Source organism: Molothrus ater, chromosome 4, assembly GCF_012460135.2.
Source record: "Molothrus ater isolate BHLD 08-10-18 breed brown headed cowbird chromosome 4, BPBGC_Mater_1.1, whole genome shotgun sequence".
Classification (NCBI taxonomy): Eukaryota; Metazoa; Chordata; class Aves; order Passeriformes; family Icteridae; genus Molothrus; species Molothrus ater.
In genome coordinates, this window is record NC_050481.2 from 31722170 (window position 1) to 31738562 (window position 16393).

Genomic DNA, 16393 nt, shown 5'->3' on the forward strand with positions numbered 1-16393 from the left:
TGCAGGGAGGCCGCGCTGTCCCCTCGGGAGCGGGAGGAGCTGCGGGGAGGCCGCGCTGTCCCCTCGGGAGCGGGAGGAGCTGCGGGGAGGCCGTGCTGTCCCCTCTGCGAGCAGTCCCATCCTGGAACCACGTCTGTGTTCCTGGGCGAATGCTGCCAAAACTCGGCTGCCTTTTCTGGAACACAAGTCCTGTGAGGAGTAGCTGAGGGAACAGGGCGGGTTTAGCCTGAGGAAGAGAAGGCTCAGGAGAGCCCTTACTGCTCTCTACAACCACCTGAATGGATACTATAGCCTGGTGGGGGTTGGCCTCTTCTCCCATGCAACCAGCAACAGGATGAGTTGGGCATAGCCTCAAGCTCAGCTTGGGGAGGTTTAGGCTGGACATTAGGAAGAAATTCTTCACAGAAAACATTGCAATATAGGGATTTGCGCCTAGGGAGGTGGTGGAGTCACTATCCCTGGATGTGAACACTGGAATGAATGCAGGGAGGTACTGGAGGGGCTTAAGACAGGATGTGGCACTTAGTGCACTCCAGGGTCTAGCTGGCAGGTTGGACTCGATGATCTCCAGAGGCCTTTCCCAACCTGATTGATTCTGTGACTCTTCAGTTACGGTCACAGCACCACCGGCCTGTGGAGTCCACAAGCTGCACTTCCCACTCGGGAGGGACTGTCTCATCCGCGCGCTTACGGCCGGGAGGACCAAAGGCGCTTTTATCACGACATGAGTGCATTAATTTAAATTTTCTCTTAGCGATTCTTCCCCGCCAGATGGGAAGCCGCCATGGCGGCGAGACAAAGGCAGTCGAAAACCACCCCCGGCTCGCCTCCGCCCCGCTCCCGGACGGGGAAGGAGAGCCCAGTGGGCAGAAGCGGATGGAGGCGGGCGGGGCCGAGGCGCGGGGCGGTACCGGCGCGGGCGGGCGGCCGCGGTGAGCGGCGCTGCGCGGGTCCCGGCGGGCGTGGGCGCGGAGGGGCGGCGGAGCCGAGGCCGCACGGAGGGACGGGACCGGGGATCTGTCGGTATGGGCCCGTTCCGGCCGCCTTCCGCCCCGGAGCGGAGCGCCCTAAAACCCGCCGCGGCGCTGAGCACAGGGCGCTGGGGGAAGGAAGGAAGGAAGGCGTCCGCTTGGAGCGGGGTCTCGGGTATCCTCTTGGGGTGCGGGGCCGAGGGCTGGGCCGGGCCCCGCCTGCAGCCCGGGCCTGCCTCGCCGCAAACCCGGCGCGGTGGCGTCAGTCAAGCCCCAGCGGCCCGGGTGGAGCTCTCAGCTGAGCGTTTTCCTTGTTCCGTGATAGCACTTAGAGAAAACAGTGCCCGAAGAACGTCTTTTCAAAGAGTTCACCCCAGGGAAGTAAAGATACATTGCTAGAGTAAGGGTTATGGTGTCGCTTTGGCACGTTGATCTGAGCCACCTTGGAACCCATAGGAGTGCCCTAAGTTGAGGGTAAAAGTATCCACCCTTAATGGTAAATGGATAGTAGGAGAAATATGCAAATGAACAGTCAGTACGACACGCAGCATTTAAAAAAAACCCGCTTAATTAGCAAAGAGGTTCTTTAGAATCTTAGCAACAATTTGGTTTGCCATTGAGGGTGAAGGCTCTCAAAGACAGGGCCTCTTGATTTTTGTCCCTCTGCAGAGATCACAGTGATGCATTGCTGTTCCAGTGAGTGAGCGTTGTGGTTTGTTGTGTCATATTTCTGAGGGAATTGTGGAAATGCAGAGCACAGCACTCCAGTGGGGTGAATGAGTGAACTTAGGAAGAGAGCAGTGTGCCAACAATATTTCAGCATCCAACAGCAAAATTGTATTTTTTTTCTGCTGCTGGGAATCCTGAAGTGCCTTTCAGGAAGGGCAACTTAGAGGAAAAAAAGCCTTCAATAACAGTATCAATTGCAGTTACCTTTGCTTGAGTTTCAGATACAATCATTATGCGTTAAGAGCATAGCAGCTTCAGCATTTGGCATTTGTTCTGGTTTTGGCATTTGTTACCTCTTAAGTCTTTGGAGGGACATATGCAAGTCCATCTGGCAATAACATAGGATTGAAGAGAAGAGGCTTCTAGTGAACTCTCAGAAGCTCGCTGATGTGGAAAGCATGTAGAAAAAAATGCAGTTGGCTTAATGTTGTGTAACAATTTATTAGTTGCTCTTGACATTTGATCATACAATATTAGAATTATTTAGCATGGAAGGGGTCTCTGTAGGTCATTGGTTCAATTCCTTGCTTAAAGCAGTGCTGTTATCAAAGTTAGAGCAGGTTGCTTTAGGCCTTGTTTAAGCTTTCTCTTGAGGATTTGAAATGGAGTTGAAAGTTGGGTGTGAAATTTAGCCAGATTTGGAACAAAGTGTCCCAAGTTTTGGAAAGTTAGGTACACAAAGTTCTCATTCTTATGGTTGTCCTCAGAGACACCTTTTCTGTCAAAGTGATACTCCATATCAAAAGTGCATGTGTGGGCTCATCTGTGGAGTGTAACCTCTAGATGACTCACTTTAAAAAAAGTCAGAGATATTCTGGGATTAAAACAATCTTTGCCTTTCTTACTAAACTTATGTGGAATGAATGAGGAAATTTTAGAGGCAGCTTCTCCCTTTGCTCCCCACAGAAAAATGAACCTTTATTCATATTTAGTATTAGCTAGAGCAATCCCTGTGGTTCCCTTATGATTCCCTACTGATCTCACTGTGGCACCTATAGAATCTCTGCACCTGTTCCTGGCTTCTTGACAATGGGTCTGCTGTAAATGCTTCTGCCAGTTGAGATTTTGTCTAACCCCATTTTTGATGCACCCCATTGTGACCTCCCCCTTTGACTACGTGAATAAGGAATATTCTGATAGCATCTCACTAAAGCATCAGTGCTTCCCATTGCCCTCACAGATTCATAACCTTTGAGTGCACCTCTGCATTCTTGTCTTCAGATAAAGCATACAATATTGGGGGTTTCTTTGTTTAACTGTTCTTAAGTCATTTTATTAATCTTTTTTGTCTGGTTTTTGTGGGGTTCTACATGAACCTTTTCTGCATTAACCTCTTTGCAGTTCATAGCAGCTTTGAGAGATTGATAAGTAGAGTCTTTTAAGTTTCAGATTTCTAAACCAGGTTGGTATTAATTAATAGTCCACGTACTTAATTCCACTCTTTGATTCCAGATTCTACCTGGACCTGCAGCAAAACGACTCCACCAAAAGAAACACCTTCAGAACAAAGATGAATATCGGGAAAGCTTACAGTGCTGCTAACATCAGCAATGGAACAGATCTAGCTATTGGCTTTACCTCTTCCACAGTAGCTGTCCTTCTGTTTGGGACAAACTTTGTGCCTGTCAAGAAATTTGATACTGGTGATGGTAAACTTAATTATATTATTTTCTTGGCTATTTTTGCTTAAAAGAATAATATTTTACCAGCAAATTACTAGAGGCCATCATTGCAACCTTAATCCAGAGAGTATGTTCAATTTTGTCTGCTGTTGCTAGGGTATAAAGCAAAAATACTGCTTCAGGATGTGGCACATCTTGAGAAGGGCCTTTTCATAAGTTGTACACTTTGACAGTGATGATGTACATTTCATGACAATTCACAATGGAAGGTGCGATGTTCTTTGTTCTACCCTTGTGGATATCAGATACATCAAGTGTTATTTATACATGAGGTAAAAGTTATTGGACTTTGGAGCATTACCTTTCAATTGTGCACCTTACATAAAAACCTGAGATTTTAGTAATTTTATTTGCTGACTTGTTCAGAGGAAATTTTCATGTTTATATGAAGCATAACCAATTATCAGATCTGTAAATGAGTAAATTTGCCATTTTGTTATTGTAATATGGTACCTGCATTGCAGGCTGGATATAGCCTCTGCTCTTTATGCCAAATATGACCCTAACAAGACAAGCTTGGGCATAAAGTTAACTGGTTTGCCTAATTGAATACTACCCTTCAAGAATATACAGAGGTAGAAGGGATCTGTTGCTGACCATCCTCAGTGTCTGGGATTACCAGAAAAGCTTGAGCTTTGAAAAAGTCTCATCCTGTGCAGTCCTCTGTGTTAGCAGCTACTGGAGTGGTGGGAGAAGTTTACAGCAACTGAATATCACCTTTGTCAAAAGTCCATCAAAATTTTCATGTGTTTAAGAATTAGGGCTTGCGTGAACTTTGGCCAGCAAAGTGTCTTTTGCAATTCTGTAGGAAGAATTTGTGATAAGGAAGGTTAACCAAATTATAAGCCACCCTAAAAATACATCCCTTAAAAAAATTATGAGGTTCCCAGCATTCACAAAGGCTGTGGCCACCTTTTTGATTTTTTTATCTACTAGTGTATCAAAGATAAACATAAACTGTTAAGATATTCACACATGCAGTATTCTACAAATTCCCTATTGTGTGCATTTGATTTTTCCATAGGCATGTTCTTCCAGTGGATTCTCTGTGCCTCCATATGGATAGTTTCTTTGGTGGTCAATTTGATCCAGAATTGCCCCCGGTTTTGGCCCCTGGCTATGGTTGGAGGTTTTGTGTGGGCTACAGGTGAGGATAAAGAGATTCCAATTCTTGAAACTTTTCCATATATAAGATATTAGTTATTTAATAGTTATTCAGTTCTTTAAAGCCTCACTGTTAATGGAACTGTACCCCTATGGTAAATACTGTTTTACTATGCTTATTTTATAAGAGGCAAATTCACACCAAAAATAACATTTAAAACTATATGGAGGAAAAGTCTATGTTCAGTGTATTTATTTTTGAAAACATTGTTTCATACTGCCTTGTAGCTTCCTAAATTTCTTTGCCTTCCAACCAAGCACAGAACCGAAAGCAAACATATACAAGATCACGTTCTATTTTTTACTGATTTCAGTTTTGGTTTTTGTATTTCAGGCAATGTTACAGTTGTCCCTATTGTTAAAACTATTGGCTTAGCTCTTGGTCTCTTGATATGGGCTTCTTTTAATTTGCTGACAGGCTGGGCAAGTTCAAGGTAAGTATGTTTTAAATCTTAAGTCATTAATTAATTAATAACATCATTAATGTTGCCAAGTGTTCATTTATAAGTGAAAACTTACCTGTAGAATCATAGCCATTCAGGTTGGAAAAGATCTTTAAGATCAACTCCGCCATTAATGTAGTGCTGCTAAGTCTACCACTATCCTATATATTAAAACTTTTTCCTTCTTAGTGGAAAGTACTCAAGTTAACTGTTTTAGCTTTTTGTATTTCCTCTGTTTTAATAGAAAGAAAAATGCCCAGTGATGTGATTGAGTCAATAAATAATGAATTTCTTAATGTAAAACTAGTATATATTTGCATTTTTTTTCTTCTGCAATCTGGTCTGATAAAATAACTTCAGTTCTTAAATATATATCTTTTAAAAATGCATGTTAAATTAAAGGTTGTTTTTGTAAAGTAGATGTTTTTTGCAAGCCGACTGAAGCACTGATTTAATACTAAAAATACTTAGGCAGATTTATTTACATGAGTCAAGACTTCAAGGACTAGGTTATAATTTAGCTATTTGTATAGAGCCCATGCATCTAAGTGAAACTGGTTAAATGTTCCAGGTTTGGTTGGTTTGGAATTGATCCAGAAGAGGTATCAAGACCAATCTTAAACTATATTGGAGCTGGACTTTCACTTATAAGGTAGAAATTGATTCTTATAATTAATATCTGTTATGTAGAATACATATTTAATAACCAACCACCAGGATGATTTAACAAGAGAACAAATATATTGAATAATCTTTGGCAAATCCATATACTTCCAAATTCGTGAGCTATCCATACCTAGTTGGTCAGTGTTCATGTAGAAACAGACATGTTATCCAGAACAGGGGTGAAATGGTTATCCATAAACACAAAAATATATTTTTTTGCTGGTAGGCATGTTCAAGGCAAAGCAGAGTTGCATGGATTGCCTCTCTTCCTAGCTTATTCTAATGGTTGACTTCCCCAAATCCTGTTGGAGGACAGACTGACTAAAACAATCTTGTTGAGAAAACATCAGATCTCACTTCACTCAGTCAGGGGTACAAATCTTAGTCTCATAACAATAGAATATGCCACAGACTTCCTTCAGGATTTTTGGAAGGACTTTATTCTCTCTTTTTGCTTGTTTGCTCTTTGTATGAATCTGTATGTTTTGGTCCAAACACAGAGGAAAGAGGATCTTTGTTATGTAGCAGTGTTCTTGCTTTCCAGCTGGGTGGCTGGGAAGATGGCCCTAAATCCAAAGGCTTACTGTAAGCATGCTGGCAGAAGATTAACAGAATGCCTTTCAAAAACGGAGGGTGTTAAGAACATGAAAATAAGCCATTTCTGACTGGTAGGACAGAGCTTCTGCCTTAGATTCATGATTTTGGCTTCCACTTTCCTTCTTTTCTAAGAGTCTGCAGCTTTGTATCCATTCCTCTTACATGTGGCACGTGATTTTGGGAGGTACTGAGAAAATAGCAGCAGTACTGCTATTCCTGCCTGATGGATTCATGCAGATCACCACCTGCTTCCTGTTCCCGAGATATCATGGAGGAGTGACCAGCAGGGAGAGGGATTGTGAGCAGACATGTTTCCCTGGCAAAGTGCACAAAGCCTGTGCATGTTGCTCTGTGGAGCCCAGAAACAGGCTTTTCATTTTAGCTTCCTGTGTGAAATCTTTGTTTCCTCTGGAGGAAACTGACATCCTTGTATAACTATGCTTATTCCATCAGTAAGAAATGAATCCTTCTTCAAATGGAAATATTCCGTTTACAGCTAGGAGAAGAAATTCCTAGGGCATTAAAATGTTTTTTCATAAAAGTAAAGAACAGATCCTTGCAGTTCTGATTGCAGGTATTTACCTGGTCTCCTGGAGGCAAGGTTAAGAGTAGTAATATTACCATTTTTTCTCCATTTTATTCACTTAATGCACTGAGCAATATCCCTTTTCCTTCTGTATGCTCACAAGGCCCTGTAGCAGCAGTATCCCATTCCTCACATATGATGGAAGACTAAACACTAGTATTTTTTCATGAATATAGAGGCAATTCTATGCGGGTTTAAGCTGTTTGATATAGAATTTTCAAGTGTGTATTCCATTTGTGTGGGGTATGGTACAAAAGGCAGTGTTAGCTAAAGCATCTGTTGTTAATATGGTTGTAACTACATACTGTTAAAAGATGATGTTTCAATAATACATAAGAAGAAAGATCTATGAAGTGAACAAAAACTGATTTATTTACTTTCACTTAGATTATCTTTTAGCTAAGTAAAATTAATAACTTTAAATTATTACATTTACATATTTTATGTATATATAATCATAGTAAGTTATGACTTTAAAGCAATTGCATTTTTAAATATACTGCAGTGACTCTAGGGTAATAATGAAAACAAAGGAATATGCCTCAAAATAAAACTTTTGTCTCTGGACACTAAATGTTCTTATAACTGACATGGTATTTATTGGTGTATTTTTCTCTTCTGAGTGCTGTCATATTTCTTTTTATAAAAACTGAAGTCCAGAGTTCTTCAACTTCATTAGAAAGCACACCTTTACTGAGAGAAAGTGTAAGTACTCTACAGTTGTTATTTTACAGCAGTGAAAATACATATCCATTTTAAAACAAAAAATGTGTTTGTTAGTCAAGTTTGCTAGGATATGATAGACTACATAAAACAACACAAATATGTACTGATTGTATCTTAATCTGGGGGTCTTGGACATCATTTTTGATATTAGCAAAAGATATTCCCAATTGTTCTTTCTTGTTTGTCAGCTTTAGATGGCTTATAAAGTCCTTCTTCATTATGATGGAGATCATATAGAAGAGTGTATTACTTTCTTACATGAAAAGAGGAAGCAATTTCATTTAAACATTAGCTGTAAAGCTGTGAGGGTGCTTAGGTGAAAGGCCAGGTTTTTGCCCTATTGCAGAGCCAGGAGGCTGCCAAGAGTTGCTGACTGTCATCAGCTGTGGCACAGGCTGGAGGCCAGTGAGGGGTACCAGATTGGCTGTCTGCTCCCTAGGGAGCCCAGAGTATGCAAGGAGAGCTGGAGAACTACAGGCTCCTCCTATTAATGTACCTTCCTGCTGGAGGTCAGTGCTCAGTGGCTGCCTGAACAGAGAGCCCTGAGAGTTTTCTAGCTGTGCAGGCTCACTAGATGTTCCAGTCCACCAGACTGAATCACAGAAGACTTTTAAAAAATTGCATGTTTTAAGAAATCAAAATAAACCAAATTTGCATTGGTTTTTTGCAGTCTATAAATGTTTCTGAAGAGACCACTGAGGACTCATGGGTGAACAAGCTTTCTCCAGCAAAAAGGAGACTCATGTAAGTTGCTCACAGTTCTTTTGCTGATGCATAGAAGTAGCCAGAGAGTAGTAAAACACAGTGTAAGAGCAGAATATGTGATTTCCTAGCAAAGTCACACAATAAATGACAGGTTTTTACATACAAGTGTAGTGTGCAAATCTATATATGAATAGTTGCACAACTATTTAGATTATTCCATTGGCACTGTTGAGTGTGTCTAACCTTACCAATCAGGTATTAGGTACTACTGTGAAAAATATCATTTGGCAAAGGAAATAATATCAACTCAGTAATTATAGAGCTGGGTTTTAGCACCTAGTTGATTAGCACTCTAGCATAGAAGAAGCCTGTGCTAATGACATGCTTCCAGGTGTGGTTTCCAAGTGAACACAGCTGGAGAAGGCATGGCAGCATGGTAAGGACACAGTAAAAGTGCTTCAAAGTGGAAGCAAGCCAACAAGAAGCCTTGTGTGGGGAGTGGAGACTGCCAAGAGTACAGCAATCTGGAGATGGAGAAACAGACTGAAGAGTCAATGAACCTGGGAAATTACAAAGAGTATATAGATGGCAACAACAAAGGTGAGGGTGGGAGCATTTTCAACTGAATTTTTGTTTGTTGTCCCCTAGCTCTGCTTTAGGAAATCCTAGTTATTTAATTTCCTGTGTCGTTAATCTAGATTGCTGGCTTTTGCAGCAGGCATTGTTTGTGTTGTTTGGCTACCAAGTAGGAAGAAACTACGTGAACCATTTCTCTACCAGAAAAAAAAATGTGCTAAAATGTTTTACTTTTATGGCTAGCAATTTTTATATGATGCACAGTTTTTACATGCACTACTAGGCTTACATGTGTTGTCTACTTCTTAACTCATGCAAGGCTATTTTCTCCTATTTTTGTTCTTTTAAAGAGGATGTAGCTTGGCTGTAGTGGCTGGAATACTCTATGGTTCCAGTTTTGTACCAGTACTTTACATCAAGGACCATGGAAGAAGAAATGAAACTGTATACACAGGAGCAAGTCAGTTTGGTAAAGGCTTATAGATCACTTCTACTTCATTTCATCATTGTGTTCTCCTCCTTTTTTGAAGGCATAGGGTGAAGTTTTTGATATGCCTGAAAATATACTGTGACAATTTATCCGTTCTGCACTACTTTAGGTGTCATAATCATAGCCCTAGCACTCCCTTTTACTCAGAGGTTAATTACACCATAAAAAACACTGAGAAGCAGCCCAAAGACTACCATACTTAACTCACAGGTATGTTTCTGAAGGCATTAAATACTAGCATTCTCAAAATACAGAGTTTGTATGAGTGGAGAATGAGGACAGGAGCTTGCCAGTTGCCAGCAGCAATAAAGGAAGAGAAGATTGATCATAACAGATGAGGAGAGCAGACATGTAACAACATAAGTAATTAAAACCATGTTGGTTTTTTAAATTGAAACCATTTAACATAAGCCTAATTGCCATTTTCAAACAACATTCCCCCAGGAACATTTTCCTTAAGGTTATACTCTTATCAGGTAATGCCTGAAGCACCTTAAGAGCAAAGTACTGCTGAGAACACATAATGTCACCATTGTCATATACATTTTCTCTTGAATACTGCAATGTATGTATTCCCCAGCCAGGCAAAACAGATGTTGTCATTACCACAACTGCCTTTCCTGTTGAGAATTTATAGCTCCAAGGAGACAAGGATCACCTTGCCACATGCTTCTGCTTCACCAAGTTGGAAATATGCTCTTAGCATGTACAAAATCCATAAAGGGTTTGTTATTGTTCATAATTATAGTGATCAAAATTATGATACATCCTTCAAGATTAAGAAAGGACAAAACTGAGCTATATATAGCTTACATAGTCTGTGCAGTTGTCTTGCCTTTAAATGTACAGAACAAAACAAGGATACAGGAACATAATTACAACTTCTCTTGACCATCTACAATTATGTAGAATACCCTACCCAGTTTTGTAGCCTCACTTGTGGATTTTCTCAAGGTTGTATTAAGTTTATTCAGGAATGTGTAATAGAGTTCTGAAAATAACAGCTCATAGAAATGTTTAGAAGCCTGTAATAAGTCAACTCAGCATTTAGTTCATATTTAATAGGTGTCACTGATTGTATGCATCCACAGACTGGCAGCTGTGTTCAGCACAATGAGATTTGAATTTGAATTCTTAGGAGTAGCACCTTTATGCATTTTTGTCTATATAAATGTTATCAGTGAATATAATTTTGTTAAAATTAATAACTGGTGTTTTTACTAACATTTTGTAATTTCTCTTCCAGATTTAGATTATGTTTTTGCACACTTCAGTGGAATATTTCTTACAAGTACTGTCTACTTTTTGATCTATTGTGCAGTCAGGAAGAATAAACCTTATGTTTATCCCCAAGCCATATTGCCAGGTATGACTGTTTTTTAAATCAGCATTTCACTTCAGCTACTTTTTTGGACCATTTTGCAGTGATTAGTTCAAGTTATGTTCACCTTTCAAGTATCTTCTTGTCTCTTTTGAAAGAGCACTATTAGGTTACTTAATTAAGGGTAGGAGACAGCGGTAACTTTTGTTCTAATCTGAGAAGAGAACAAAGTGACATTGCAGATTTTCAAAAAGTGATTGCCAGAATGGAGAGCACATTGCCCAGAAAATAATAAATTGATTTGCTACTTCAGTTTGAGTAGCTGATTTTTATTCTTCGAGCTTTGGTTTAGTTTGCCAGAGCCAGCTTGTTAAAGTAGTTAATGTACTAAACTACTTCTATACAATTGCTTTATTATGCTACAAGTATGAAACTTCCACAAACTGCAGCCCATACCTTGCTATGCATGTTTTTGATTGGGATTTATTTTTCTAGGGTTTGTTTCTGGTGTGCTTTGGGCAATAGCCAATTGCTGCTGGTTCCTGGCCAATCACTATCTCAGTGCTGTCGTCAGCTTTCCAATAATTACTGCAGTAAGTATATAAAAAATAAAATCTCTAACTAGAATTAAAAGTGAATGGCTTTTTTTGCCCTTCTGTCTTTGGATTTCAGTTGAAATTATGATGGGTCTAGAGCATTGTTAGTCAAAATTATGCAGTGCCTACTTTGCTTGTCTGCACTAGTCTTTGGATTTTTAGGAACATGAATGACTGTGACAAGCACCACTTTGGTCAATGTCAAGCATAAGAAAAACTAGATGAATTGAGAGTGTGAGTCTTCAGGTTATGTAAAAGCCAAAGCTTTGTAAACAGAATTATATCAATATTAACTAATTGAAGTGATTTTAAGAAGAATTTTTTATGCTTTCATCCCAGGAAGTACATTTTGGTCTGGATGTTTTTGAATTTGTGAATTTTATCCCCTAGTAGTCATTTTGCTTGCTTAAGTAATTTTTTCTTTTTACAGTTCGTGAACAAACAGAACAGATTATGTACTATTGAAAATAATGTTCTTATGCAAATGTGTGGAAAATAGTTTGGCCTGGTCTGTCTCTGTTTTATTCCTGTTCATGATGTACCTTTAAAGCATAAATTCCAATTACTAGGTAAAAGTAAACTTTGCATTTACTCTTTTGACACTGCCCTAGTTGGTAATACAAAGGTGGCAAATGGGAGTTAATAAATATTAAGGCCAAATTGTTGCCTAACAGCTGTATTTTGGGAGCAAACTAATGAAACAGCTTTAATAGGGATTAAGCTTTGCCTTAAGATGCAGTAAGTCAAAATACACTCTGTAGTGTGCAAAGAAAAAAAAAAAAAACCTTGGGATTATTCTAATTAGAAATTGAAGGATTAATGGGAAGCAGTTTTAGTAATTTAGTTATCAGTATGCCTGAAGGACAAGGATGTAAAATCACAAAATGAAAAATAAAAGGAAGCACTGATGAGAAACTGCCTATCTGGACCACATGTTCAGAACTGCTGCATTACTTCACTCTGGAGAAAATTTTTAGAGAGGTATTCATCACATCCCTTTAACACTTTGTTCCATTTTTTCAAAGTGCATTCCTCTCACAGCGCTTATTATCTATAAAGTGAAATAACCCCTCAAATAATAGTTGGCAAAGTCACTAGGAAACAGCACCCACACATATATTCAGCATGAGACACTGCTTGCTGCTTCTGTGTCCCATCAGCTGCATTGAGGATGAAGAGAGGAAGGTCACTGGCCAAACATCTGTCAAGTTTCTCAGAACAGCTCTAATGCAAAGCATTAACAGAGCCAGTTTTTGCTTCGTGTTCAGATATCTTCTCATGAGAGATGAAAATTCTGATCCTTTGTCCCTCAGGGGAAAAACTCTATTACCAAGAGTGCCTGGAAGTTGCTGTTGTGTATTAGTGTTTGCTGTTAGCCAGGAAACCTGGCTACAACAACATCACAGAAAACCAGGAGTTTCCCTGACCTGTCTCCCTGGCTGGCTTTGTGCTTTGTCCAGATGCCAGCTATACAGGAAATACATCTGTGTTTGTCTCTTGATAACCTACTGAGTGATAAAATCAAACTTTGTCCAGTAGTTAGTCATGCTAATAAAGGAAATGTTAGGAAACATTGTGGACTCTTAATTTGGACTAAAGTGAGGCATGTTATTTGGAGTCCACTGAAAGAGCATGTAACAGCTGGAACAGACTCTGCAGTGTAATGTAGAAAGAAGTTGTGCCTACTGAAAAAAAAAACCAAAAAAACCCAGTTTCTTGACTCTTTAGCCCTTCCTGAAGATTTTATTGTATCTTACTTAGTAAATATTTCAGTGATGTTTATGCTTTTGACATGAGTGCTTTACTTATACAGAATGGAAAGACTTAAATGTGTTATGCAGACAAAATTCAACCACCCTGAGAATAGTAATGAGACAGAGTAAATTTTAATGAAGTGCTGCAATGTACATATTAATCTTATTCTTTAGGGTCCTGGCCTTGTTGCTGCAATGTGGGGAGTCCTTGTATTTAAGGAAATCAAGGTAATGTAATTAGGTCTCTCACCTAATAACTCTTGCTTGCCTCTATGTGTAGAGACAGCATGACTTGGTATACAGCTGTATCTCAGATTCCTCTTCCTTACGAGTATTGCATTATTAAACTGAAAGTGATATCATGCCATATTAAGTTTTCCAAGAAACCTGAAGAACTGTGAACAATTTTTAATAGGAATGAGGATTTTAGTTCCATGGCTGTATGAGGGGCAGTGGATGTAAATGAAGACTGTAGCCAGGAGGCAGGATGCTAGGCACTGCCTGAAGACAGTTTGCATTTGAGCTAGTTCTTTCAGTGGAGCAGGGGAGTGAGCAGTTGTCCCAATAATGCATCAGCAAGTAGATAAGTTTTTAGGGTCAGGTTCAACAAAGGATGTAAAAATGCAACAGCTATTGTAATTACAGTTATATTGTAATTACAGTTAGTATTACATTGTTATTATTATTAGAAGTGTTATTGTTGTAATGACCTTTGTAATTACAGTGTAATGTAAAGATTCTAAATTGATACAGCAGTGGTTGTCTACAGCAAGCTAATTTACTGGATTTTAACATATAGAGCAGAACTTAGTTTTCTAGTGGAATCTGAAGCACTGATGATAGCAGTGTAACACCAGATTCTTTTTGCCAATCTATCCAGGATCCATAGGTGCCTAACTTGGATCTAGAACTAAAAGTTCTGTCTCCCACTGCAGATTAGTGTTCTGCCAAAGTAGAAGATCATAATGTTCATTACCCAAATCTTTTATAACTCTCTAAGCCTTTCATTCTTTTCATATAATTTCCACCTAAATGAAACTTAGTACTTTGTTCTACTTTTTTTTTTTTCAAGTGGTATCAATAATGACAAGATGATATTTTCCTTTTTCTCTTCTTTTGCCTGTGCAGGGACTGAAAAACTACATGCTACTGTCAGTATCGTTTTGCATCATTTTGGCTGGATCACTTTCCACAGCTTTTTCTAAAGTTTGAAAAGACCTTCTGGACCAGTAGATGGTGCTAGCATTTAACACAAATAGAAAGATCATGTTGGTAGATCACAATACATAATAATTTTCAAAATGTATGTCCAATGTTTACAGTAACTTACTTCAGCCAAGTGGAAAATGAAAACATTTGGCATGAAAGAAAATCTGGAAATATTTGTTCCTGTTTTTCTTGGAATAGTAAGAAAATCAAAGGACTTTGATTAATCAAAGCTAAATGATTTTATTGTTACTAATTTTTTGATTTTTTTTCATTCAGGTGCTAAACTTTATGTCATCATAAATTTTGGATAAATTGTTGTGATAGTGGATAGTGATTTTAATGTTAGTTTATAATACTGTATGTGTTTGCAAGCTGATTTGTTTTATTAAAGCATTTTTCTTACTGACTTAAATATGAGATACATCTTGAAATATTCCTTATGAAACTGATACACATGAAGATAATAAAGCTTTTCTTTTATTTAGAATCATTATTCTTTACATTCATTAGTTTACATGAAAATATTATCTTCCAGTCACTTCAGATCTGTGAAGGAAATTGAGTAAAAAGGGTGCTGCAAAATAAACTACTTTTGTTTCATGTTTTCCATAACCACCACTAAGAGGGACAACTGTTTATTTTCTTACTTGTGGCAGCTAACCTTCATGTATACAGAGCATGTTATTTGAATCTCCCCTTAGCCTTTTCTTCAATACATTGGACAACCCCAGCTCCTTCAGTCTTCTCTTGCTTGTAACTTGCTTGCAATTTCTCTGTATCTTTCCTGATAATAGAATGGTTTGGCTGGAAGGGACTTCAAAATCATCTAGGTCCAACCCCTCTGCTAAGGACAGGGATGCAGTTCACTAGACCAGGTTGCTGAGAGCCCCATCCAACCAGACCTTGAACACTTCCAGAGATAAGACATGAGCAGCTTCTCTGGACAGCCTGTTCAAGTCTTTCACCACCATCTGAGTAAAGAATTTCATGCTAACATCTAATATAAACCTAACCTCTTTCAGTGTAAAACCATTGCCTCTTGTCTTATCACTGTCTGCTTGTATAAAAAGTCCCTCTCTCTCCTTTTATACAGCACCTTAAACTTCTGGAAGGCTGCTGTGAGGTTTCCCTGAAGCTTTCTCCATGCTGATCTCTCACTAAATGGACTGGGTCTGTATAGAATACCAAAACATGGCAGTCAGGCTAGAGTCTTGTAGTCAAAAACTAGGAAGAGCAGCAGTAAGACTGTGGGTATTTTTTGCTATCATGGCTTGATATTGTTAACATGTTTAGATTGCAATCATAATTTCTCCTTTCTCCCACCATTCTTTGTATGCTCTGCACCAGATTTGATTTTAGAACTGTTACTCAACCTGCTTTTTCCCATCTTCTGTTGTTTATTCCTACCTAGGTCTCAGAACTTGGTGTCTGACAGTTTTTCCCCCTTTAAGGCATTTCTCTAATTTTGGTCTGTATGTTAAACTTGTCCTCCAACAAGGTGGCAGCATTTTTCAGCCAGATGTCATCTGCAAATATAATAAATGTACTCTCTTAATTACTATAAATAATTAATGAAAATGCTGCATGTTACTGGCCTTTACTTATATTTTGGTATCTAATACTTCTTTTTACTCTTCAGGGAACAATTGATTAACCTTTGAGTACAATTTTCCTATGTCTTGCAGTGCTTTTGTTTGGACTGCATTCTCAGAGCTTTTACATAATATCAGGTGGGAAAGTCAAGGTACATTATGTTTTCTACCCTAATACCTGATATTAAACTGAAAACTGGTATTTTTTTTCTGTCCAGTGCCCAGGTCAGGCACAATTTCTCCTTGACAGGCATTGACTGTTACTTACCTAGCCATTATTCTATTGACTCAGACAAGGAAAAGTAATATATTCACTGTGGTTTTGAAATAACTTGAATTAAACAGGACATTTCTTAATTTCCTTGGTTCTGTTTAATTTCTTAAAATTCACAGTCTTAAGGATTCCCTTCTTAAATATTCCAGGAAGTTATTCCATGCCAGAAAGTTGCTGATCGACAAAGAATTGGAAAAACCAAAACACAATTTCCTCAGGCTCCTCAGATTTACAGATAGGCTTTAATATGGCAGTGAGGTGCATACACTTCACTAGTTTATGTACAGTAAATTACTAATGCCTTAGTCCTGC

The 16393-nt window shown here is 38.9% G+C and overlaps 1 protein-coding gene across 2 annotated transcripts; it reads left to right on the forward strand.

Moving 5' to 3' along the window:
• Positions 1 to 933: 933 nt before the first annotated feature.
• TMEM144 (transmembrane protein 144) lies at positions 934 to 16164 on the forward strand. Of its 2 annotated transcripts, none has more exons than XM_036382989.2 (12): positions 934 to 1023; positions 3153 to 3349; positions 4407 to 4529; positions 4881 to 4980; positions 5561 to 5641; positions 7462 to 7543; positions 8235 to 8308; positions 9196 to 9314; positions 10582 to 10701; positions 11152 to 11249; positions 13181 to 13234; positions 14135 to 16164. In XM_036382989.2, exons 2-12 carry the CDS (start codon positions 3211 to 3213, stop codon positions 14216 to 14218), a joined length of 1074 nt encoding a protein of 357 aa, XP_036238882.1. In that variant the 5' UTR covers positions 934 to 1023; positions 3153 to 3210; the 3' UTR covers positions 14219 to 16164. The 2 variants fall into 2 exon arrangements, with proteins under 2 accessions (XP_036238882.1, XP_036238883.1); XM_036382990.2 differs by having other exon boundaries at positions 986 to 1019.
• Positions 16165 to 16393: the final 229 nt, after the last annotated feature.